General features: G+C 62.9%; 1 protein-coding gene across 1 annotated transcript in view; it reads left to right on the top strand.

The window, feature by feature from the left end:
* LOC107540356 (SH3 and multiple ankyrin repeat domains protein 2) overlaps nucleotides 1-25,708 on the top strand; it is a 214,349-nt gene that overhangs the window by 51,249 nt on the left and 137,392 nt on the right. The window contains exons 10-12 of the mRNA XM_087822068.1: nucleotides 18,098-18,413; nucleotides 23,420-23,589; nucleotides 25,247-25,360. Coding sequence (XP_087678194.1) covers nucleotides 18,098-18,413; nucleotides 23,420-23,589; nucleotides 25,247-25,360 — 600 coding nt within the window. The remainder of the gene's footprint in view (nucleotides 1-18,097; nucleotides 18,414-23,419; nucleotides 23,590-25,246; nucleotides 25,361-25,708) is intronic.

Genomic DNA, 25,708 nt, shown 5'->3' with positions numbered 1-25,708 from the left:
TGACCGGGAAGGAGAGGGTGGCCGGAGGGTGACCTGTCCGGAGGCTGTGGGTTGAGGACAAGACCCAAGGGAGGGGCCGAGGGACACAGAGGGGAGGGCCCCACGATCCCCTGTAACTGTGAGGCCGGAGCGTCGGGGACATGCCCAGAGCCGGCCGCTGTCTGAGCCCTGCACCCGGCAGCATCCTCCTCGGCAGCCGCAGCGCGTCCCAGGGGCTCAGCCCGTCTGTTTCCTCTCAGCTCCCTTCATGGATTCGGGAGGAGGGAGCTCGGGGCAAACGGTTTTCAATTACCCCTCGTAATGAAGTCAGTGACAAGCAGGGGAGCCCGCCGTGCGAACAGCCAGGGCCACGGGGCCCCTGTCGGCATCTGGCCAAGGGGCTGCTCTTTCTCTGTGGCAGGTCACCCGAAGTGTGCGGGTTTCTGGGGACAGCAGGGCCAGCCCCAGACCGCTTGGCTGGACGGGTTGGACAAGAAGGTGCCTGGAGGGGGGTCTGAGAGCCCAGAGCATCCACATTCCTGCCAGAACAAAACCGGGCATGGCCTGTGCTGCCCCCAGGGCACCAGGCGGGGAGGGGATCACGGGCGGCAGACACGAGTCTGGTCCCTTCTCGGGGAGGGTGGTCCAGGGGCTTTGCTGTCCATGGAACCCCTCGCGGCCATGGCTCCCCGGCTCCCACGCTCCCGGGCTCCCGGGCTCCCAGGGCTCCCGCCCGCGGCAGTCGCTCTCGCTGTCCCCTCGAGGAGGAGTGGGCTTTCCAGCCTGACTTTCTGGGTGACAGCATGTGGCAGGCCTCTGGGGGTGCGCGTCAGTCTGCGTTCCACCCAGCGCCTTCGGAAGCCCCCTTTTCCAGAGGGGCCTTTCCTTGCCCTGGGGTACGAGCTCAAAGGCAGGACTGGGGCCCCCGAGCACTGACCCTGTGCAAGCCCTCTCCCCGAGCCCCATGCTGTGCGTGCTGGGTCCTGCCTGGCTGGCAGTGGTGACCACCGTGACAGGCGAGCTGTCACCTTCTCCCGGGTGGCTTCACTGGGATCCGCGCCAGTATTCCTGGGTGTGGCAACTCCCCTTCTCTCCACGGTTAACAAGTACCTTTGGGACTTTAAGTCGTTTTGCTTTTTAACAAAAATATTTACCTATTTATTGTTTATTTGTTTTTTCTTAATGGAGAGGTAGTATTTGGTCTTCCTGGAAATGGCACAGAGCATTTGTAAATATATATATTTACGTAGGAGCATCGCCCCCACCCCTCCCTCTGGGGTCCTCCAGGTTCACTCCAAGATGTCCCCTTCCCTGGCTGAGTAGTCGCCACCCCCCGCCAGAATCCACGTTTACACGGACGGACTGTGACCTTATTTGGAACTGAGCAAGCTGCAGAGTTAATTAGTTCAGTTAAAATTAGCTCGCACTGGATGAGATGGGCCCTGAACCCCGGGGCTGGCGTCTCGGCGAGAGAGGCCAGGGCCTCGGACACAGGGACCCCCCAGGCGCGTGCAGGGAGGAGGCCGAGGGAGACTCGGGCACCGTGGGAGGGATGCGGCCACCAGCCAAGGGACACTGGAGCCCCCTGAGCTGGGAGCGTGGCCTCCACTGTCCCCAGACCTGGGAGGGGAACATTCCCTTCACCTGAAGCCGCTTGGTGTGTGGGCATTTGTCCTGGCAGCCCCGGGACACCGGTTCAGAGGTCGCACCCATGTTTAACGTCACCTCCCTCCATTACCCGGGAGTGGACACCGACGCCCAGGTGTCACCCACACGCGGCACACTCCAGGTTGACCGGCCGCTGCTCCGGTCAGCTGGCGTCACCGCGGTCACCCCCATCGTGCGTACTAATCCCGACGACCGGAGGCAGCGGGGACTCAGCCGCCGGGGAGCCCGCAGCGGGCGGTGCGCTCGATTCTGCCCAGGAGCTGGACGCGCCCCATCCCTTCCGACCGTGCGGCTGCGACTCCCGAGGCCACACCCTGCCCCCCACTCTCCCGCCCTCTCCCCGAAAGACAGGACACCCGGTTCTGCCAGAAGGTTGCTGCACCCAGAGGGCGTCCGGAGCCCCTGCCCTTGGCCACGCTTTTCCGGGGGAGGCGGGCGACTGGCGCTTCCCGGCCCGCCTGTTTCTGCCCCGCGGGCGGCCCTGTCTCGCCGCGGGAAGCGGAGCCAGCTCCGTGGGTGCCGTCCCGCCCCACCCCGCCGTCTATTTTGGGCTGTGCGGAGCCGTTTGGCAGGGTGCTGTCTCTCCCTTTGTTTTCCTCTCTCCCGTCTCGTCTCTGTAATTACGGGGCGGCTGAGCCGGTCACGAGGGCCTCGTGAGGTGCCGGTTCACTGGCTTCTCTCTCTCCCTCCCTGAAACCCTGTTTCTTCTGGGGAGCAGGTTCCCCCACTGCCAGCCTCGGGTCTCTGGGAGCCATCTTTGCAGGGGGCTCTGGGGCCTCCCCACGTCCTCGGGGTCCAGGACAGCTCTGGGCACCCACCCAGCTGCACGGCCCGTGCCACCGGCTTCCACGGCCAGGTCCCTTCCGCGGTGCCGGCCGCCTGGCTGACCGGCACACCCCGCTGGAGTTCGCGAAACCTCGTGGGAGAGGCTCGCGGGCTGACGGGCAGACCGGGCGGAGCTGGGGTGTCCCAGCCCGGTTCCGGGAGCCCGGGAGCGGGCCCCGCTCTCTAACAGGCCTCGTTCGCACGCGCAGTCCTGCTCTCCTCGGTGTGGCGGTGCTTGGCTGGAACACGTGTTCTTTATTTCTCACGCCAGGGAAGAACGGCTTTCGTTTCAGAGAAAACGTGGCTGCTGTCGCCCGGTCGTCCCGCTAAACTGGGAAAACGCACGGCCTGGTGGCGACTCTGAGCAGCTGAGCTTTATTCAGGGTGCGCCCCGCTGACCCCATTAGGAAAATGGGGCGTTGGTTGGATTTTTTTAAAGCAGAGGATTAATGAGTTGAACTAGTGCCGTGGAGGCACCTTCAGCCGGCGACGGTGCTGGCAGATGCTCGTCCGGCGACAGGAGTGCCGGCGGGCAGGGTGCGGGGCACGCCGCGGGCACCGGGCGGCTCAGGGCCTCTCCTGCAGCGCAGACAGTGTTGGGGGGGGTGCTTGGATCGGGGCGCCTCCCAGGAGGGCCGGGGGCCTCTGGGGAAGGGTTCTCGGAGGCCGAGTCTCCCAGCCAGGGAGGAAGGGAGGGTGGTACAGACGTTCATCCGGGTCCTGCTGTTTCTGAGCAGGTTTCAGTCCGTGACCTCAGAGCCACCTGGTCCTCTCCCGTCACGGGAGGCGTGTGCTGACATGGCCAGGCCAGCGTGGCTCCTGAACATGTCGCATGGGAGGGAGGAGCATTGTCCAGGTGTGCTGTCCCTCCTCCCGGCTCCCCTGCCCTTTGGGGTTGGGCTCTCCGTGGATTTGGGGTATACCCGATGGCGTGTCTAATAAAAACTACGCTGCCAGCTCGTCCCTGGAAGGAATTCATTTGAAGGTTAAATCGGTCACCGAGGCTTAATTAGTTCCCAAAATATGAGCCTGTGTTAGGATCTGCTAACGAGGCGAGGAGCCGAGGTGGGCCCAGCTGGAGGAGCTCATTTTCCAGGCGTCCTGGCGCCTGCCCAGGTTTCCGCCGGCTAACACCTTGACCTGAGAGGTGGGGGCATCGCTTGCACCTGCCCTCGCTCCCAGCCTCCTGGGGGCGCTGGGAATTTTCAAAGCTTGGATCCTCGGGTTGAAATTAACCTCCGCGGCGTCTGCGATCCTTCCCAGCGGGGCTGCAAGGACACCGCGGGGCTGGGAGTAACTGCCCCCGGCCTCTTGGCTTGCGTGGCCAGCAGTCCAGGCACACCCAGGCCCCTCGCTCCCGCCTCTCTCTGCTTTGACACACACGCCGTCTCCACGCCGGGCGCACCTGCTCTCCCTAGGCCTGGAGATTGGGAGCTCCGGTTAGATACCGTGCGTGTGCAGGTGTGCGATTGGCGGAGGGGGCACCGCTTTGCCTAACATATGTTTATGTGCCTGTGACTTTAGCTTTCACAGTAATAGCTGAGCAGCTCATGCCAGATGAACCCAACCCTCCTACTGATAATAGTAACAAAATCTGGACAAAATATATAAAAATAGCAATAGTAACTGCTTAAAGGCACAGTCAGGCAGCCAAAGGCAGACAGAACTGGAGGGTGGGACCCGTCGATGGGAAGGGAGCCCACCAGGTGAGACCCACATCAATGAGGGGTTCCCCTGACAGAGAGTGAGTTTCACTGGATTGAGGATTCAGCAATTGGAGGTCAGGGCAGCCTGGGTGGTTGGAAATAGACATGGGAAATCCTGAAAAGGGAGAACCCTGAAATCTGTACATAAATTCCTCTGACATCCTTGACTGACTTCTGAACTGTCACGTGCAGAGTAAGAGTCCAAGGGCCCCAGTGGAACACAGCAGCTTAAAGCTCAAAGGGCCGAGGGGAGAGTTCAGTGTCAAGTTTAGTCCCGCTGTGTTAGAGGAGGTTGGCAAACACTGGGTTTCCTGCCAGCGATCCAGAAGGGCCCCAGAAGTCAGGACCTCATCCCAGAACCAAACCAACAGAGGTCTCCCCCCGCCCCAAAAGGCCTAAAAACCACACCTTCCCAGGATGGGGTGTTTTACTGGTAATTTTATTCCCTGCTAGGAAAGCTCAACACTCTTCAGGGGAAGATAACACAATCCAGCGTCTCTACAATACATCAAAGATAATGACTGAAATAGAATGAAAAATTACCAAACATGCAAAGAGGCAGGGAAATGGGACGTGTAATCTTAGGAAACCACAATTCACAGAAGCCACCCCACGGAAACCCCAGATGTTGAAACGGGCAGACAAGGACCTATGGTAACCAGAACTCGGGTTCATAAGCTCCGGCTCTGTGCCAGGTCTCGTGTTGCAGATGGAAAGGTGTGTGAACCCCTCTCCTGCCCCATGCCTTCCGGAACATTCCATTTATGGGGAAGGGGTGTTCGTGGTGGGGAGAGTTATAGAAATAGATGTTTTATGTAGTAAGGCAAACACAGTGAATGACACAATGAGTAACCCCAGGGGGAAGTGGGAGAACGCTGTCCTTAACTTATTCATTTATTGACTGGAGGTAGGAAACGAGGGATCTCGTGAAGGGCTGGACTCAGTTCTGTCGATGAACAAGACAGACTCAAACCCTGAAATCATGTTATTGGGGGGAAAGACAATGTAAGCAAACTCATAAATTGTGTGACATCAATTTTCGATAAATGCAATGAAGGAAAAATAACAAGGGGATAAGCTGGAGCATAGGGTGGCCTATTTAGAAAGGATGTCCCAGGAGCACCTCTTTGATGAGGTGGCCTTCACAGTGAGTGCCGAAGGGCTGGAGTTAGAAGGAAGCCAGATGGGGACACAGCAGGGGCCAAGGCCCAGATGGGTACTCAGGGAATTGAGGGGAGCTGGCAGGGGCCAGGGTGGATGGGGGGCCATGGGAGGGGCGATGGCATGAGGTCTCCTGCAGGCCTATTAGGGGTGAGTGGCCCGATCTGCCGTGTGTGGTGTCCTGTCTGCTCAGGTGGTGACAATAAGATACCAGAGACTGGGCAGCTTAACCAACAGACGGGCGTTTCTCACAGCCCTGGAGACTGGCGATCAGAGCGCCACCAGTGTGATTCTTAGTGAGTGTCGTCTTGGTTTTTTTTTTGTGATTTTTAAAAAAAATATGTATTTATTGATTTCAGAGAGAGGAAGGGAGAGGGAGAGAGAGAGATAGAAATATCAATGATGAGAGAGTCATTGATTGAGCCCACAACCCGGGCATGTGCCCTGACCGGGAATCGAACCCCGATCGCCTGGATCCTAGGTCGACACTCAACCGCTGAGCCACGCCCGGCCAGGCAGTGTCGTCTTCTTGATTGCAGACAGATGCCTTCTCTCTGTGTCCTCACGTGGCAGAGAGACAGAGACCAGCTCTCCAGGGCTCTTCTTATAAGGGCACTAATCCCATCGTGAGGGCCTCACCCTCATGACCTAATCACCCCAAAGGCACCACCTCCTAATACCATCCCATTGGGGTTAGGGCTTCAACATATGAATTTGGGGGGGGACACAGACATTCAGTCCATGGCACGTGGTCACTCTGGTTACCCTCTGACCGTCTCTGGCTACCTTTAAACAAATCACTCTGCAAGAAGCTGCTGTGTGTGGTTAGCTTTTCAGAGTGTCCTGGGATATGTGGGTGTTCTGTGGCTGACATGGTTCTCTGTGTGTGATCCTGGCATCTATTTGCAGGGGAGTCTCAGATGTCCAGGTAGTGTCCAGACTAGGGTCCCATGAGAACAGAGCAAGGTGGGGGGTGGGGTGGAGGCAGGGTTCTCACTCCAGTGGCTCATGGGGAACCCGCAAGTACAGTAGAAGTGCCCGGACCTCCGTCTCCCACCACAGGTCGCTCCCACTGGGTCCTCCAAGGGAACTGCCTTCCACTCTGCCCAGAGCTCCTTGGGCCTTCACGTGTGTGGACAGTGTAGTCCACGGGTCTAACTCCCTTCTGGTGGATGCATTACTGTCCCCTTTCAAATATGCAAACTTGGGTTCAGAGAGGCAAGGCAGTGAGGGACAGACGTGGCAGGATCCTGACCCCCAAACCCTGGCTTTGCTTCTCTGCACTGCTGTGGCCGCGGTGAGCTGGGCTGAGAATTGGAGCCTCCTGATGGCCCTAGAGCCGGTGGCCCGTCCCCTGACTCCCCTGAGGACTGAGAGCCGTGTCTCTGGTGGAACCACGAGGGGCGTGCAGCCATGGTGTCGGGGGCCGGCTTGCGCCATCCAGGGCTCGCCTACAGGGCTACTGGCACACAGGCGCCCACTCTATGGTGGGAAACCAAGCAGAGCTCCTACCTGAATTTGGATGGTCCCTCCTCCACCTTGCTGGGGCCCCCTGTATAGGAGGGAAGTTGACAGGCAGCCCCCAGCTATGAGCTCAAGGCCACCTGAAAACCCGGGGGGGTCAGGAAGAGGTGTAGGGGCCACTCAGCCTCCAGTAAGGCCTGAAAGCAGACCCAGTGTGCCTCTGGGTCAGACAGCTGCCTCCCAGGTCTCCCGAGCCTCTGGGACCCTCTCTGAGAGGGTCTCACAGACCAGGGGTCGGGGAGCTGCTCCCAAGGACTCAGAGGCGTGCCTGGAGCCCCAGTGCAGGGGTGCTGACCGGGTCCTGAGACTGTGGCCCACTGCACGTGAGGGCAGGGCATGTGACGCTGAGCCAAGGAAGAGGTGTCCCGTCCTGGCCTGTGGGCAGAGTGGGAATCTGTCGAGCAGTCAGGGCTGGGTGGGCACTCTGATCCTCAGTGTCCCCTGTGGGAGGTCCAGGTGGCCTCCGTCTCTTGGCTCTCAGAAGGACCACTGCAGGGGTGACTCATGCTGTCCTTAAGCCACAGCACCGCCACACACAGGCCATGCCTCCTGGTCAAACAGTTTGCCGGGCACTCAGGGTCCCCGGAGGCCCCTGGGCTAAGGCTGAAGCTGGTCGAGGGGGAGGGGAGGGCAGGGCAGGGCTTGGAGTCTGGGTCCTTCCAGAACGCTCCCCGAGGCTCTCATCCGATTTGTGATAAGCCCCAGCTCCACCCTCCAAAGCCGCTCTCCCTGCCCCCACTCTGACCTTGGCCTTGGAGCTAAAGCCCAACCAGGGCGTCGGGAACCTGGTGACTGGCACCCGAGGGAGCCCCGACCCGACCGCCAGCAGCACTCCATCGGCCGCCCACCCTGCCCTGCCAGGTCCGCGGCTCCCACCTCCAGGTCCCCGCCCCGATCCTCCACCCGCCCCAGTGGCTCCTCCACGGGCCCCAGCGGATCCTCTGGGAGCACAGCTGCCCCGCGTGGCCCGCCGCCGGGACGCGGCACGCGCCCCCGACACCCACAGCTTTGCGGATAACCCCGCATCGCTGCCGAGATGCCTTTTTATATCGCGTGTTATTTATAAAACCGTGATTCATCTAACAATTACCGTGAGATGGAGAGATGGTGCCTGCTAATACTTACATCGCAGTTACCCGCCGCCAGGCGGAAAGGCAGCGGGCGGGTGCGGGCAGGAGGACCCTGGGGGGCCGCACGTGCCCGGCCGCTGCCCCCTGCCCCGGGCTGGCGGGGCTGGGACAGGCCCGCCCTCGCTCGCTCTGCCCCGGGCGTTTAGTTTTCAGTTCTGTAGGATGACAGGCGGGGGGTGGCTGGTGGCCACGGAGGCCCTCCGGAGTTTTGCTTCCCCACGGGCCTCCTGTTGGACAAGCTAGAGCCACCCCCTGAACTTAAGAAAGAAATAGCCTCAGGCCCTCCCCTGCTTGTCCAGCAGCCCCCCCCCCCAGGAGGAGGTGGGGCCTGAGTTAATCCCCAGGCTTCTTGCAAAAAAGAAGGAAACACCCACCATCTGGGATGTCAGGGTCCCTGAGACACTCCTGCCCGAGCCCCAGCCTCGCCGTCAGCCGGGGTCTCGGTGGCAGCGAGGGTCCACTCCGTCCGGTCGACGCAGGAAAGGAGGTCCTGAGGGATTTGGGTGGTTTGCTGTGCCCCGGGGAAGGGCCCGGGGAGCCGGGCCTGGGAACTGCGCGGCCAGCCCGGTGTCCTGCCACACGCGGCTGCTCCTTGCAGCTGGCACTGCCCTGCCTTGAGGTGCCAGGGCCGGCAGGGCAGCTTGGCCTCTGGGGGGCAGGCAGGTCCCTGGGTGGAAGTGGGGGGAGGTGGCAGTAATAGGGCAGAGAAGCGGGGTGGCCTCAGGCACCGGGCGACTCCAGGACAGGGAGACCAGCCTGCCGTACCTGGAATAGCACCTTGACCACTCGGAGCAATAGAAACGGGGGCTCACGGCCTCTCTTCACAGGTTCATTCATTCATTCGTTCGTTCGTTCACGCCAGAGCCGTAGGGAGCACCCCCAGTTTGCAGGGTGATGCGGGGGAGAGGCTGCTGGGCATCAAACCTGCCTGCAAGGAGCTAGAAGTCTCCTGGAGCCAGGAAATGCCCCAAGGCCAGAGCGCGGCCGCGGGAGCCCTGAGAAGGGGCCTCTTGCAGGACTGGATCAGTCAGGGAGACTTCCTGGAGGAGGCGACACGGGAGAAGATAATGTGAATGCATTCTGAGGGGCCTGGGACGGCTGATTGCAGACATGGGTCAGGGTGGGGCGGGGAGAGCGCCTTGCTGCCGCTCACAGGTATTTTTAAATTAAATTATGTATTTAGTGTTCGCTAACAGCTCTTAAGTAAAGTCCACACAGTGTTACAAGTATCGAGGGACTCGATGCTCACGACCCTCCTACGAGGCGGCACCACCCTATCCCCAAATGAGGAAACGGAGACACAGAGAGATGTCGTGATTCCCGGGGGAGGGAGCCACCCAGCTGGGACCTGGCGGGGCTGGGACCCCACCCAGAAGTTCAGCACCCCACCCCTCTGTGCTTCAAACAGGAGCTCAGGTGACCCCACAACCGGCGCTGGGGGTGAGCTGGGGAAATCCCACCTTCCAGATGGGGAAACTGAGGGCTGGGGAGCCTAACCAGCCCCCAGCCACCCAGGAGGTAAGACCCAGAGCCCTCCCCCGAGCCCGCTGGGCTCCCGCGTCCAGCAAGGGGAGGCGGGTTCACCGTCGAGTGTCCCCTGATGTTCCCGAGACCCGCAGCGTGCCCGCCTCTCCCCAGGCGGCTGCGTGGCACCTGGTGCTTCCTCCCTGCGAGGACTTCAGCGCCTGGAAGCGTCCTGATGTGCAAGGAGCCTTTTTTTGTAGGAGAGATGAAATTATTTTCAGCCTGTTGTCAGGCAGTTGTCAGAGACGCGGCAAACAAAAGGCTGAGAGAGGGAGGGTTTGGGAGGGAAGATCGGGGTTCGAGCGGCTTCCACGGGGCGCTGATGTGAAGCCGCGCAGGTCCCGTGGGCTGGGAGGCCGACCGGCTCATACATGTTTAATTTTTATTATTTATTTATGTTTTTATTATTCATTATTTCTTTTTTTAAATCCTTACCAGAAGATATTGTTTCCCCTGCTTTTCAGAGAGAGTGGAAGGGGGAGAGAGAGAGACGCTGATGTGAGAGAGACACCGACCGCTTGCCCCCCGCACGCGCCCCGCCCTTCAGCCCAGGGCCGACGCTCTAACCACTGAGCCACACCAGCCAGGGCGATAATTCAGTATTTCTTACCAAGGGGCTGGCGCTGGGCTTGGGCATGGGGGTCGCGGTGGTGGCTAAAGGGCCGGGCTAGGAGGCTGACCGTGTGGGGTTGATTTGGGGTGACCCCCTTCCTCCCTGGGCAAGTAGCTCATTTGGGGGCCTCCATCTCATGATTCCTCCTGCTTCTTGGCCTTTCGAACAGCCCCCAACTCAAAAGACGCTCGCGTGTCCTTTGGGATGGGTGGTGGGAGACGTAGGTGAGAGAGCAGGTAGATGGGTTCCCCGCGCGGCGTCCGATTCCCGCTCCCCGCTCCCCGCCACCCGCCTCACCCCGCCCAGCTCGGGCCCAGGTCCTCTCCCCACCTCTCCTCTGGAATGAAACCCATTTGAGAGGGGACCGGCCACCTCCAACCTCCCGGAAGGGCCCCTGCGGGAACAGAGGGCCTCCGAGCTGACGGAAGGAAGGCTCAGCCGTCTCTGGGCACCTGGGCCTCGGGCGTCTCCAAACACACGGCCATGGGCCCGTCACGTCCACATGGACCTGCCGCAGGCCTCGGGGGCTCAGTGGGGACTCCACGGGAATGTCCTGGCCGCCTGAGACCCGTCCTGGGTGAACCACTCAGAGAACAAGACGTCCGGGGGCCTGAGGGAGACAGTTTTGTCTTTCCTCTTTGTCTTAATTTTCACTGTGGGCCTCCAGCTCTGTTGCTCCAATCTTCTCGTCTTGAGTATGGACATAGTGTTAGGTACTTCCCGGGGCTCAGCAGGAGGCTGGGGTAGGGGAGGGACCAAGAGCAGGTCCCCCTCCACCTGCCGCCCCACTTTCCAAAGGCACTCGGTCAAAGCTGGGACTCCGTGGTTTGAGCATGACGGGCTCGGAGTGAAGTCTGGGCTTTTAATGCTGTGGCTTTTCCACTGGTGCAGGCATGTTCTCTGTGTGAAGGGAAGGAGGCTGGTACCCGAGGGCCCGGAGCCAGCATTCTTAGCCCCTGTCTAATAGCAAGAACCACTGCACACAGGTAGTGAGCTCCGCGTCGCTGGAAGTATTCAAGGAGAGCATGCCTGCCAGTGGCGAGGAAGCCTTCAATTGGCGAGGTGGGTGGGGCTGGGAATGGCCCGTCTCCCGTGGCAGGATTTCTGTGGGGCAGAGCCTGAGCACGTGGTGGGCCCGCACATGTGTCCCCAGAGCTACTGCTCCTAATTTCTGGAAAGTTTTTACCCAGATTCCTGGAAGCCAGGTTGGGAGAGCTGAAGGTGTCTGGGACAGGACTCCTTCTGTGAGGGGTGTTTCCTGGTTTCCCCAGATCCTACTGTGCCCACAAGCCTCACTCCCCACCGTGCCGTCCGAGTGGGGGGCCAGGGACCTCTTCTGTCCTTCACTGCTGGGTCTCCTGGGCTCACCCAGCGCCCGCCGCCCACAGATGCGGCGGGATGTGGGATGTGGGGTGGGGTGGGGTGGGGTGGGGTAGAGGGCCGAGCCTTCCCCCCATCCCGGCCTGGTTCTGGCTGTGGGGCCTCCTCTAGGAAAGACCCTCGTTTCCGACTCTGCTCCTTCCTGGGACACATGCCGTTTGGGGGGCTCTGTTCTGTTCCCTCAGGTGGGGGTGGAGAGGTGAGACTTTCACAGCGGCGCCCAGTGAAGCCGCCTCTTCCCGTGTCTTCCACCCAAGGCCAGCATCAGGGCTGCCCTTGACCCTGGGGCCCGCTGGCCTTTGGCGAGGTCCCCGCCGGCTAAAGCACACACGCCAGCTCCCCCGCCCTCAGCAGAGGCCGCGGCCTGGAGCGGAGGCTGGCGGGGAAGTCCGAGGAGCGCGGCTCCGGGATTTTGGGGGGGTGTCCACCGCCGACAGATGGAGGCAGGGCTGAGCATCGCCGCGCCTCCCACTCCCCCGGAGGGTTCCCTGAGCTTTGGCACATTCTTGGGGCTCACGGGGCAGGGCCCCAGCCTCGGGAGAGGAGCTCCCTGGGCTCGCCACAGCTGTGATGTCATCCCAGCCAGGCGGGTGGCCGGGCCTGTGGCCAGCACAGGCCGATGAGACTCTGCCGGGGTCACGGCTTCCATCCCCCGCAGTGGGCGCAGCCGAGTCCTGGCTGGTGACGCTCCCAGCACATGAGGCAGATGCTTCTGGAAGCTACACTGCCTTGTCCCTGCCGTGCAAGGTCGCTGACCTCTGCCAGCCCACCCGTCCCCAAGGAGCTGAATGGAGCCGGACAGGCCATGGGGCCTTTGGTGACGAACCCACGGGCGGCAGATGCGTTTTGCAGGGCACGTCTCAGAACTGGCTGGGGCTCCATCCGGCCTGGGGCGCGGTGGGTGAGGGAGTCACCCGGGCAGAGTGCCGCCAGGCCGGCCGTGCCATTGGGGGCGCATGGGACTTAGAGAGGTGGCGATGAACTGTGCCGCTAGCGCAGGCGCCTGCGGGATGCGTCCCGGGCGGGCTGTCCTGCCAGCCCGGCCTCCCATCCCTGCCCAAGCCGCCATTCTTGCTGTCACAAGTGTGTCAACCATACGGACCTCAACTCACGTGTTCCGTTGCTGTTTTTGCCTCAATCTCTCTCCCTCTCTCTCTCTCTCTCTCTAATTTGGGAAGCAGTTCTCTTAGCAACGGAAAACCCGAGCACTTAACCGCAGCCCCAGGAGCACATGCGGCGGGTGACAGGCGGGCACCAGAGCCCGGCCCTCTCGGGCCCCTTTAGGGTTCAGGAGGTGGCCCTGCCCCCTGCCGGGAGCACCCGGCGTCCGGCCCCTGTGTGTGTGTTTTACGGGGAGAGCTCTCCCCGGCCCCTCTGCCGTGTCCCCTGGACTGTGCCCGGTGCCGATGCCAAAGACCTGTTTAAAGTGACCCGGGACGCTCCCTTCGCCGCCGCCTCCTGGAATCGGGGCGAGCCGACCCGTCTAATTGTCTCGTCTCCCTTTAAACGGGGGGGACTCTGGCTTCTCCAGGCAGCTGCCACGGGGGGGGGGGGGAGCCAGCGGGGGGCCGGGTGCCCGTGCCTGATTCCTTCTAACGGGAATCTGGGTCACGGGCAGAGATGCCGGGATGCCGGCTGCCGGCGAGGGATGCCCGGGGAGCGCGGGCTCCCGCTCCCGCGCGAGGCTCTCGGCACAGGGGCGTCGTAGCCGCCCGACTCCCTCGCTGCCTCCGCCAGCCGGCAAATAAGCAGCGTTAAAGGAAACTTGGCTTTTTCTTTAAAAATAAAATCAGGAAAGCGCAGCGCGTTATATTTAGACCTGGGCACGTTGGAGCAGAAGTGGCCCGCGCGGAGCGCCAGCCCGGCTTTCCTGGGATCTTCGGGCGCAGGCTGGCAGATGCCTCCCCCGTTTCCCGGCCACCGGCCCCAGGATGCCCGGCTCCCGCGCCCCCCGCCCCCCGCGAGGCTCCCCAAAGCAGAGTAGCCCCTCGCACACGACGGGCGCGGGGAGAGGCGGCGGGGCTTGAGCGCGGCCCCAGCCTGCGTGCATCGCTCCCAGCTGACAGGCAGACTATGGGGTGGGCTTTGTCGCCATCGCGCCGGGTCTGGCATGCCCAGCGATGCTCGGAGGCGCGCCGTGCCCGGATGCCCGCCGCCGCGCCCCGGGTCCACGCCGCTCCGGCGCCGAGGGGCCGGGCTGCAGCGCTCGCCGGTCCCCAGGCCGAGGAGGTTATATAATGAGCGGCGGCCGGCCGCCCCAGCCAGCGGGAAAATGAAGTCTTTGTTAACCGCCTTCACCAAGAAGGAAGGTAAGGAAGGGCTGGAGCGCCGCGCGGGGCTCAGCCCCCGCCCGCCCGCGGCTCTGCCGGCGCGGGGGCCTCGGGCTCCGCCGGAAACCGCTGCTGTTTCCTCTCGGGGCTGCGGGGGGGACTAACCGCCCCCTGGGGTGCAGGGGCTTTGTCCCAGCTGCCTGGCATTGTAACCCCCAAGGCGCCGCCCAATTTCGTTCCTGCCCCTCAGTCTCGGGTCCCTGGCGGACGGGCGTTCCGGAGCCCGCGTCCGCCGGGACCGCGCCGCGCGCCTTAGGAACTAAGTCCCGGGAAATAAGGGAAGTTTCGGCTCCGGTCTGTCCCCTGCCCGGGGGCTGCGGGGGCAGGAGGGATGGTCAGGACGCGGCCGCCGGCGGACGGCGTCCAAGCCGCGACCCAGCGCCCCCCGGCTGCCCCTGGGCCGCAAGGACGGGGGGGTGGGTGGGAAATGCCTCGTGGGGGACTCGGAAAGCGTAATTTTTATTGTCGAAAAAATGTCTAAACGGGCGCATGGAGGAAACCCACCCACTTCGAGTTTGCCGATTGCCTGAGAGGAGGAAGCGGTTGGGTGGAATATTAATCACTCCCAGACGGGAAACCAGTTATTTTTAACTCTTTTCACACACACTCACACACTCACACACACACAAAAAATCCTGGGAGGCCCCAGCGAGTGTGTCAGACGGAGGGCTTTCGGTTTCGTGCACGTTTAGGAAGACGCTACTTCGGGGGAACTGGGAAGGCGCCTCCCCCCCCAGCCGTGAAATAGGCATCAGGAGAAAATCTCCAATTATCCTGCACAGGAAGCTAATTTAATGGGAATCTGGCGATGCAGCGAGATGATCGTCATTAGGACGCTCGGGCTAATGTCACCTGTGTGATTCCGCAGCTCGCCGGTGCCCCGGGCAGAGCCCATCTGAACGGTCTCCGCCGCTTCCCCCCAGCCTCCCCGGGGGGCCGCCCCACGCGGGCTCCCGGCCCCCGGCTCCCGGCCCCACTGGGAGGCCCTGGGCCGCCTGCGTCTCCGGAGTTGACAGAAAAGCAGCCCGAGCCCGAGCCCTGCCCCTGCCCTTACGTGACTAACCCAGATCCACTTTCCGGGGCGCCCGTTGTAACCCGCGGGCGTGGAGGTTTTCCCGGGGGAGCGTGGCGTCAGGTCTTCCTGTGCCTGTCCCGCTTTCTCAAAGACGTTTCTTCCCTTCCGAGTTCATCTGAGCCGTGAGCGGGACGCCCCCAAACCCCACCACTTTCTGGGAAGGGCGTTAAAACCTTTCCCAGTTACGTGGGTCAGAAGACACACCCGACTGTCCCGCCCAGGAGACCGGGTGGCTGGGCGTCGCGGATGCGCGCGTTTCCCGGTCCGGGAGCGTCCCTGGAGCTGGGCGTCCCCTCCTCGGCGTTAGCGTGAGCCCTGGCCTCTCCTGGGTTGGGGGACGGTGAGGATGATTTGGAAGCTGGGGGTTCTGTGGCCACTTCCTCCCGGATGCGCCTGCCCGAGATGTCCCCTCTCTCGCTGTGACACAGGCTGCAGCCAGCAGTCCCTCAGTGCAGACGCCCACTAAGGTCACGAATCATCAGGCCTTGGCGAGGTCCTTCGGTCCCCAGCCCTGTGCCAGGCAGGTCCCGGTCACCCCAAAGCACCCACCAGGCGCATTTCCCACCCAATGAGCTCCCCGTCGTTCCGAAGTCTTTCTGGCCTGTCTGCTCTGAGAGGGTGACACCCACGGGGCTCTCCCCTGTAACCGGCCGAACACAAACTCGGGGACTTTTCCCCAAGATGAGGTTTTCCTAGCAGGCGGGGGAGGCCTTGGCTGGCTCCCCAGGCTGAGCCCCTGCAGAGGGCAGCCTCAGGCCCTGGGGATGCCCCGTGGAGGCCCCGGCAGCCTTTCCAGGCCCGTCCCCGCAGGCCAGCTGGTGTCTCAGCTCTCGTGCGCCCAGGAGCTGAGAGGACGGGGTCCCAGCCGGAGGGCCCGCCCGCTGGGCAGCTGTGTGTCCAGCTCCGGCAGGGAGGCTTCTCCGAGGAAGCGGCTGGGTGAGAGTGGGCTGCTGTCTCATTGGGAACGTTACCTCCCCGCGTGTCATTTCCAAATCTCACCGGCTGCGCCGAACCAGACCGGGAGCTCCTGTGTAGACGGCGTGTACACGGCCGTCTTTTCCCCGTGTCCCCACGGTCATCCAGGCGGCCTCCTGCCCGTCCTGTGCGGCTCCATCTCTGCTTCCCCAGGACCGCCCTGCACTGGGCGAGGCCTGTGCTGGGCACACCTGTGTCCCCCGTGAGCTCTGCCGGCACCACCTGTGTGCCCTGTGAGCTCTGCCGGCACCACCTGTGTCCCCCGTGAGCTCTGTCGGCACCACCTGTGTGCCCCGTGAGCTCTGCCGGCACCACCTGTGTCCCCCGTGAGCTCTGCCGGCATCACCTCTGTCCCCGTGAGCTCTGCCGGCATCACCTGTGTGCCCTGTGAGCTCTGCCGGCATCACCTCTGTCCCCGTGAGCTCTGCCGGCACCACCTCTGTCCCATGAGCTCTGCCGGCACCACCTCTGTCCCATGAGCTCTGCCAGCACCACCTGTGTCCACTATGAGCTCTTCTGGCACCACCTGTGTCCCCTGTGAGCTCTGCTGACACTACTTGTGTCCCGTGAGCTCTGCCAGCACCACCTCTGTCCCCTGTGAGCTCTGCCGACACTACTTGTGTCCCCTGTGAGCTCTGCTGGCACCACCTCTGTCCCCGTGAGCTCTGCCAGCACCACCTGTGTCCACTATGAGCTCTGGCACCACCTCTGTCCCCTGTGAGCTCTGCCAGCACCACCTGTGTCCACTATGAGCTCTGCCCGCACCACTTGTGTCCCCCGTGAGCTCTGCCGGCACCACCTGTGTCCCCCGTGAGCTCTGCCGGCATCACCTCTGTCCCCGTGAGCTCTGCCGGCACCACCTCTGTCCCATGAGCTCTGGCATCCTTGCAGCGGGCAGGGCTGGCAGTAGGGCCGATGTCCCCCGCAGGCTCTGTGAAGGGTGCCTCTGTCCTTCGTTTCCGTGGAGTGCTCCCCGCAGCCTTGGACTTGGGCCGCCGGGCAGGCGGTTGTCCAGGACTCTGTCCTAAGCTCCCCGGGCTGTCCTCCCACGAGATGGCCAGATTCCCATGTCTCACCTGTGGAGGACAGCCCTGGCCTCAGCGTGCAGGTCGCGTGGCGGAAAGCTGCCCGGGTGTTGAGCGCGAGGGAAGCCCGTGTCCTTGGCAGCCAGGGTCGCTGGCATCTTACTTGTCCCCCGGCCTGGACGGCTACTCACCTTAGACCCCTTCTCTTGGAAAGGACACTTTCTGTTTCCCCTCCTGCCCTGGGAGCAACCCGGCGGCTGCAGGGCCGGCCCTCGCCGCCCCGGGGGCCGTGTCCCTGTTCTGAGTCCCTGGGCAGCCAGGGCCTGGCGTCTAGACTGGAACTTAGTAAGAAGCGGGTGAGGCCAGCCCGGCCTCCCGCTCACGCTGCTGGGCCCCGGTGTGATGGGGAAGGAGCCTGCTTGGGGTGGAAGCCGACTGATTCCACCCAGGAGACGTCAGGGCTGTGTCAGTGTCCTGGGGCCACTGTATTAAAGTCCCAGAGATGATCAGCTTAGGTCACAGACACTTACTGTCCCCGTCTTGGAGGCTGGAGTCCGAGATCCAGGCGTGGGCAGGGCCGGCTCCTCCGGAGGCCTCTCTCCCGGGCGTGTAGACGGCCGTCTTCTCCCCGTGTCCCCACATGGTCACCCCTCTGCGTGTCTGTCCCAATCTCCTCTTACGGGGACACCAGTCACATTGGATTGGGCCACCCTGGTGACCTCATTTCACCCGAATCCCCTCCGTAAGGAGCCCATCTCCACATACAGTCACGTTCTGAGCGATCGGGGGCTTCAGCACGTGAGTATCGGGGATGCCGCCAGCCCACCCCCGGGCCGAGCTCAGGCCTGCGAGGAGGGGCCCGGCTGCCTCAGCACCCTGACCGCGTGGTGAGGCGGGTGGCCGTCCTCACGCGTGTCTCCAGCCGCTCCCGAGAGGGCGCTGGCCGGATGGAAGTCAGACCCGCACCCCTTCCATCTTGAGCGTGAGCTTGACCCTCGTGACATGCAGACGTCCTCGGTCCCCCCTCCCCGCCTGCGCTTCTGTGTCTGATGAGTTCTGTGCCCAGGGGTCCTGAGGGGCCTCAGCCCAGAACTCCCGCACCCGCTGCTCGGCCCGCATGTGCCCGCAGATGCCAACCACGCCGCGCGCACTCACCCGCCTCTCCCGCTCTCTCCGACCCAGTGCCCTTCCGAGAGGCCCCGGCGTACTCCAATCGGAGGCGGCGGCCCCCCAGCACGCTGGCTGCCCCCCGGGTCCTGCTGCGCTCCAACAGCGATAACAACCTCGCCTCCAACGCGCCGGACTGGGCCGTCTGCGCGGCCGCCTCGCACCGCAGCCTCTCGCCCCAGCTGGTTCAGCAGGTGCCCGGCAAGGCCGATGGGGCCCTGAGGACCATCGGCAGCTACGTGCCCGGGCCCCGCAGCCGGTCCCCGTCGCTCAACAGGCTCGGCGGCGCCTGCGAAGATGGCAAGAGGCCCCCGCAGCCCTGGCACGTGGGGTAAGGAGCGGCCGGGCGGGGCGGGGCGGGGACTGGCGTGGGGTCAGGGGAGCTCTGTGGGGACCGGCGAGGGGAGACCCTCGTGCACCACGGGGCTGGTTCTGGAAGGTGGGACTTGCCTGGGGGTGAGCACCGTGTGCATTTCAGCCCATCCCAGGGGTGAGAACACTTTAAAACCCGAGTTCTGCCCACTGCCCCGGCTCAGACTGTCTCGAGGGCAGGGAGGGTCCAGGGGCGTTTCCCGGGCACCGTGCCCAGGATGGATGGATGGCTGCCCCGGGCGAGTGGGAGGCCGGGCGCTCAGAGCTGGCTGAGGGGCTTGGGGCCTTGTTTGCTTTTCTGGGCAGGTGTACTGGTCCTAACAGCGACGTGTGAACAGAGGCCGCTAAGGGTTCTTCAGGTGCCCCATTTGCAAAGGCGCTTGCCCAGATCAATGCCCACCTGGTGCAGATGAGAGAACAGGCCCAGCGGGCCCGGCAGGCACCGGAGACACAGAGCCCGGCGGCCACAGTGCCGGGCTCGGCTGGTCCTACTGTGCCTGTCTCTGCAGCAGCCCAGGTGGCCGGAGTCCCATTCCTACCCCTTCTCTAGACCGGGACACAAGGCCAGTGCAGGTCAGGCTGAGCCGTGTCCCTGCGCCCAGGGGAGCTGCACCCGCACTCAGAGCCCCAACTCCCAGCTCGCTCTCCACCTCGTCACGCACGTGCCAGTGTGTCTCGGGCGAGGACGGAGCTCCCGGAGGAGGCTTGCTCATGGCCAGGGCCTGGGGGCATGAACATCAGAGCAGCGACCTTTCCAGCCCTGTTAACCCCGCCGCACAATCTTGCGGGCCCAGGCCGTGCACTTAGGTCACCCGCCCCTTCCCTGTACTGTGCTTGTGAGGGGCCCTGCATCCCCCCGTTTCTCAGTGGGCAGGCCTGAGCCCGGGGTCACACAGCCAGCGTGTAGCCAGGGCAGGGCTCTGACCCAGGCCCCTGAGTGTGCGACTGGGGCTCGTAAGGGTGTCTCCCGCCTGGAACCCTGGCCTCCCCCGTGGTGCCCAGGGAGGGCCTGTGGTTTCCCAGCTGGCACAGCATTCGTGGTCTGCCACTCAGTGTCCAGTCACGCGACCCCCCACCCGCCTTCCACGTTTCCTCCCCGGCCTCCGAAGGCGCTGGGCCCTCCAACCCCATCTGTGGTGCCCCAGCTAAGGTCGGGGATGTGGAAGGGGGCTCGGGGGAGGCTGGGTGGAGGGCCCGGTGCTTCATGTGGTTGGGGACAGGGTGACCGCTGTGACCCTGAGCAGCAGGCCAGGGCTCCTGCTGCAGTTACAGAGGTCGTGGAGAGGATGTGCCCATGGGAGCCCGTCCCCTGCCCTCCGAGGGGGCTGCGGGCTGGTCCTCTCCATGCTGGCCCAGCCCCAGCCCCCAGCCCCCAGCCCCCAGCCCCCAGCCCCCAGCCCCCAGCCCCCAGCCCCCAGCCCCCAGCCCACATCGGTGCTTTAGCCCAGCGACACTTCCCACCGAGTCTCATTTTCCACACGGTGAGATCCAGTTGCTGGCTCTGGTCTAGATTCGCTCTTTGAGTCACCCCGAGGGAGACGTCCCAGGTGCTAAGAACAGTTTAAAGCTAAATTAAAGGATTCCCCCGAGGCAGAAAATTCCACTTCACACTATCCGCTAGAATTATGACTATAATTTTAGGGAGAGTGTGTCCCCTTCCTCCACTGCGAAATCTAATACAATTCCAAAGGCAGAGTGGCCAGGGACTTGCAAAAGCTGCAAAGAAGATATTGCCCGTGGGAGAGAATAGCCACTGGGCTCATGACAGGGACCCTGTCTGGTTGTCCCTGGCTTCCTGTGCAGGTGTGCCTGCGGGTGTGAGCCGGTGGTGTGAGCGTGTGTATGTGTCTGTGTTTCTATGTGTGCGTTTCTGTATGCACGGGTGCACATTTGTGTGTGCGCACTATGTTGCATGCATGCGTGTGTTCATGCACTGTGTGTGCATGTGTGTGCATGTACTTGTGTGCATGCGCTTGTGTTGCATGGATGTGTGCGTTCACGCGTTATGTGTGTGCATTTGCATTGCCACGCATGTATGTTTTCATGCACTCTGTGTTCACATGCATATGCATTGTGTGTACTTGTGTGTATGTTTGCATGCGTTTGTGTTGTATGCATGTGTGTGCATGTGTGCATGCATTGTGTGTGTGTGCACTTGTGTGTATGTGCAAGCGTGCATTTGTGTTGATGCAGGTGTCTTTGTGCATATGTGTGCATGCATTGTGTGTGTGCATGCATGTGCTTGTGTTGCATGCGTGCTCATGTGTGTCTGTGTGCGTGCACTGTGTGTCTGTGATAATCACAGCAGCCAGCCTGTCCTGAGTGCTGCTGCCAGGGCCCCCAGCGCATGTTCTGGACTCCACGGGGGCAGGTACTTAACCCTTTGGGCCTCACCTGTGGCGCCTGTAAGGTGAGGGTTATGAAACCGCCAGCTTCCCGGGCTGCTCCCCAGACCGAGCGAGTGAATTCAGGACAGGGCCTTGCGACAGGAAGCGCTTGGTCCACGTGGGCCCCACCTGAAGCTCAATCCACGTCCAGCCCAAGGCCAGGCGTTTGTTCCCTTTGTAACAGCTGGGGGCGGTCAGCCAGCCAGCCGGGGTGCAGGGCTACAGTGCTGGCCCCGGGCGGCCAGTGCCCTGCCCGCTGCCCACCGCCTGTCCCAGACAGGCTCCCGGAGCACCTGCCCCGCCCCCTGCCCCAGGTGCAAGGCTTGCCTGCGACGCGCCCTCTGGTGGCGCCCACTGGCGTAGCTGCTCTGGGTCCCCGAGAACCGGCCATTGACTGGGTTCCGGGGCACCCACCTGCCCCATCCCTCATCTCCCAGTGCGGCGAAGGCGAGTGGGATCCTCCCAGGACCCCTCCCAGCTACCAGGGGCCCACTGGCTCTCGCCGTGTTCAGGACAGCCCTTGATCTACTTTAGCAAAGTCTGGGCAGCAGGCCCCCCTTGCACCCAACAAGCATTTCTTGGGTGGGGTTGGCTCGGTGACGGGGAGGCTCATGCTCTTGTGTTCAGGCGGAGTCTCAGTGTGCCTGTGGCTCACTGGCTGCGTCCCTGAGGCTCCTGCTTCTCCCCGGACAGGGGACAGCAGCACCCACCATCCCCACAGGCCGGGGCCCAGTTGGGAAGTCTCCTGTCCCCAGAGACTTGGCAGGGGCTCGGGAGGGTCTGTCTTTTAAACCAGGCTGCTTTGGTTGCTTGAACTCGGCCAAGGGAAGCTGAGGCCAGGTGGGCATTTGAGTTTCGGATGGATAAGACTGGCAGAGGGGTCAGCCCACTGCCCGGGGCTAGGCCATCCCAGGATCGGGACGTTGGCGTGTGCAGGGCCGGCCCGGAGCCTGGGCCCCCAGCCCCCTGGAGGTAGGTGACGCCAGTGTCACCAGTATTTCCACGAGGAGGGGCTGTGCCTCCTGAGCCCCGCAAGGGATTCTAGACTGAGACAGGCGCCTCCAGTTCAGGTGCAGGTTTGCATGGAGAACAGGGCCTTCCAGGTGGAGCCTGGGCCCTCAGAAGTCACCCCCCCCCCCCGCGAGCCTCCCCTGCCCCCCTGGGAGCATGGGGCCAGGATGCCAGAGCACTGCTGCCCTGGGGACCGGGGACCTGGTTTCCTTTGGCAGCGGTGGCTGCTGCTCCCTCCCCTGGTCCCATTCTGACCCAGAAAGAGGGGGATGGGCCCACTGGCAGGGCAGGGACAGGGTGGGGGCGAGGTGGGCACGGGGCAGGAGCCAGGCGGAGGTTGGCTGGGCCAGGTGTGGAGTTAGACTGTCGCACTGCCCTGCCTGCCCCCAGCCCAGCGTAGCCCATCTCTGGGGGGCCCACAGTAGGCGATCGATGAGGAGCCGGGCTCCCAGGTTTCTGTCGGTCACCTGGGAGGAGGCGCCAGGTGGAGGGGGCTCACCCTGGGGGAGCAGTGCATCTGGGTTGCTGAGGAGTTGGGGTCCTGGCACTACACGGGCCACCCCTCACCTGCCACATTTTGTCTTTCTGTGTTTGGGGACAGCGTTTGCTCTGCTGGTTGGTCTCACGAATGTGCGAATGACCCGCCTCCTCCACGCTGGGTGCTCACGGCGTGAATTCCGCATCGCAGCGCCCGAAGGGAGGGCAGGGCAGTGTCAGCCCCAGGGGTTGATGTAGTTCAAGACACGGAGCCACAGATGCCCCTGGCAGAGGCCCCGGAGTCAGAGCTCACACAAGCCAGGGTGCAGACCTCCGTGGGGGAGCAAGGGCTCCCCGGAGGAGGGGAGGCCCTAAGACAGACAGAGGGGCTGGCTGGGCGTCAGGGAGGGGCGGGGGGGCCGGTGAGGCCGGAGCAGACAGCGGGCAGGTGCGAGGCCGGAGGCCCCTTCAGAACTGTCCACATCGCAGGGGCTCATGGCTCCCACTTTTCCCAGAAGGGGTGTGCAGGGCAAGGCAGACTCCCACCACCCCAGAACCTTCCGGAACCCCCGTTTCCGCCTCCAAGCCAGGGTGGCTTTGCTCTGTGAGTGGACTCACCCAGGATCTGTCCATCTGTGTCTGATTTATTCGCTCAGAACAGTGTCCTCAAGGTGCGTCCGTGCAGCAGGTGTCAGGGTGCCCTTCCTTTTCAGGGCTGCATAATATTCCGCTGTATGGCTGGACCATGCTCTGTGTGTCCATCCTCCGTCCTCGGGCACTCGGGTTGTTTCACGTCTTGACTACTGTGACTAATGCTGCTGTGCACGTGGGTGTGTGGACCCCGGTTTGGGTTCCTGCTCTCACTTATTTGGGGACGTGCCAAGGATGGGATTACTGGGCCTGCCCGAGTCTTCTACCCTCAAATGCTACCCCAGGGCCCTTTCCCGTCTTCAGCCCCGTCTAGAACCAGGAGCTCCGATGTGATTGCTCCCGACGCGGCGTTGTTGTTGGGAGTGGCCTGGCCGCAGGTCTGAAGTGCGGCCTTTTCTGCCTCGAGCCGTGACCCCCGCCCCTGCTCCCTCCCCTGCAGGCCGGCCTTCCCGCCAGGTGCCAACAAGGACGCGCGCTCTGCCTTCGAGTACCCCGGGCCCAAGCGGAAGCTGTACAGCGCGGTGCCCGGGAGGCTCTTCGTTGTCGTCAAGCCATACCAGCCCCAGGTCGACGGCGAGATCCCCCTTCACCGTGGCGACAGGGTCAAAGGTCAGTGTCCATGCATAGCCTCTGCCTCTGGGGCAAGGTCAGGGCAAGGTACCCCTGTGGGAAATACGGAGCCCCAGGGGCAGATGGGAGCAGAGTGATGCTCGCCAACCATTCCCGGGACGCAGCTTTGGTGTCCCTGTTGTGTGTCAGGGAAGACGGCACACACGTGGCATGAGATTCCATTGCGGGGTGCAGGGGAGGGGACCCCGAGGGCATCCATGGCAGGGCTCCTTTCTGCCCTGAAACCCCAAGGGCCTCACGAAGAAGCTGCGTTGGCACAAGTCCTAGCGTGGGGAGGATCCGAAGTGTCCTGCTGGGTGTCGGGAGGGGTGTCTAGGTGGACGGCCCAGCATGAGCCGCCTCCTGGGTCTGCGGTGATCAAGCAGGGAGTCCGCCGGGTTGGATGGAAGGATTCCCAGGGCAGAATCCCAGGAAACGTGGTTGAAAGGTGGTGTTCTGAGGGCCGCCACGGATGCCAGGCCACAGAGTGAGGCTGTTCCCAGGATGCTGGGGAGCCAGCGATGGCTGCTGAGCAGGGAAGTCAGAAATGTGAGGCCCTCATGGGGCATGTGCAGGACAGAGGGAGGGTGGCAGTGGCTGTGACTGGGGCCTGTGGTGCTGAAGGCCACGGGAGGGATGTGAGATGGGGCAGGTGTGGTGCTGAAGGTCACGTGGGGACAGCTGAGCTCACTGGGTAGAGCAAGAAAGGGCACACCACACACGGCAGCCATGCCCGCTTTCCACCATCGAGGGCCGGCTTTCAGAAGATGCCTGGCACGGATAGGAAGCTGGCCCCCTAGGGGGGGTAGGCCAGGGTCCAATCCTGCCTTTCCCATAGTCTCCGTCTGGACCTGAGCCCACAATGAACTCAGTCCCCGCCTTCCCCCAACACCGCACCTCATGTTCACCAGGCCAGCTCCGCAGGTTGACGGGTTCTGAAGGCAGGTGGAGCCCCTCTCTCTCTCCTTCTGCTGGTCCAGCTGCACGCAGACCTGACCACATCTGGGAGCATCAGCAAGTCTCAGGCCCTGCCTTTTATTTCCACCTTTTTCTTCGCCTCGGATCCTTTCTATTGATCTGTCTTCAAGTTCACTTACTCCCTCCTCTGAAATGTCTCATTGGCTGTCAGGTCCCTCTTGTGAATTTTTAAATGGCAGAAATGACATGTTTAAACCCTGGCGTCTCCATGCATCCGTTGTGCCACCAGGGTCAGCTCGGGGTTGGCTCACGTGGTTCTCTTTCCTCTTGAGAGTGGCCTCCCTCCTCCCGGGTCCTCACATCTCCGGGAATCGGTTGCGTTCTGGAGATGGAGAGAGGTCGGTTGTGAGATTCCGGCTCCGGTTAGTTTCTCTCTTTTGCTTTGGCTTGCATTCTGTCCCTGAGGGACAGGGGACCCGGGGACCGCAGTGCTAACACACAGCACTGTCCTCTCCAAGGGACTCTTTGCCCGGTCCCCACATCCACAGCCGAAGGAAGCCTGGTCAGCAGCAAATGGACCAGAGCTTGGCTGCCGAAAGGCTGACCCCAGGCCTGGCGGATGACATGCTGCCCCAGGCCCAACCTGCTGGCCTCACTCCCCTTGCCAGCCCTTGTCCCTCTGGTCCCCCCCAGGCCTTCCCAGCCCCTGCCGCTAACACTGTCTTTTCCTTGCCTCCAGTTCTCAGCATCGGCGAAGGGGGCTTCTGGGAAGGCAGTGCCCGCGGCCACATCGGGTGGTTCCCGGCCGAGTGTGTGGAGGAAGTCCAGTGCAAGCCCAGGGACAGCCAGGCAGGTAGGCGACCTCGCTGAGGCCTGGGCTGTGGCGGGGACTCATGATTTAAGGAATCGAGCCGTGCGGGAGCGTGCGGGAGCGTGTGGGAGCGTGCGGGAGCGTGCGGGAGGAGTCGGCTGGCACACTGTTCCGGAGAAGAGCCGAGCTGAGGACACGGACCCTCTAGCAGGTTGATACAGTTCCTCTGGGCTCTGTCCGGACCTGAAACGCGCGTGTGCACAGAGGGGCGGCTGCTCGGGACACGTTCCAGAAAGTGGTCTCAGCTCCCGCCAGCAGAAACAGGCTTTGCTGGCGGGTGAAATGCTCGAAGGCTCCTGGTTGAGCTCGTGTGCCCGTCTCAGACGCTGG

Source organism: Miniopterus natalensis, chromosome 11 (assembly GCF_054644295.1).
Source record: "Miniopterus natalensis isolate mMinNat1 chromosome 11, mMinNat1.hap1, whole genome shotgun sequence".
NCBI classification, from domain to species: domain Eukaryota; kingdom Metazoa; phylum Chordata; class Mammalia; order Chiroptera; family Miniopteridae; genus Miniopterus; species Miniopterus natalensis.
Note: the sequence above shows the minus strand (reverse complement) of the source record. Positions and strands in the feature narration are given on the sequence as shown.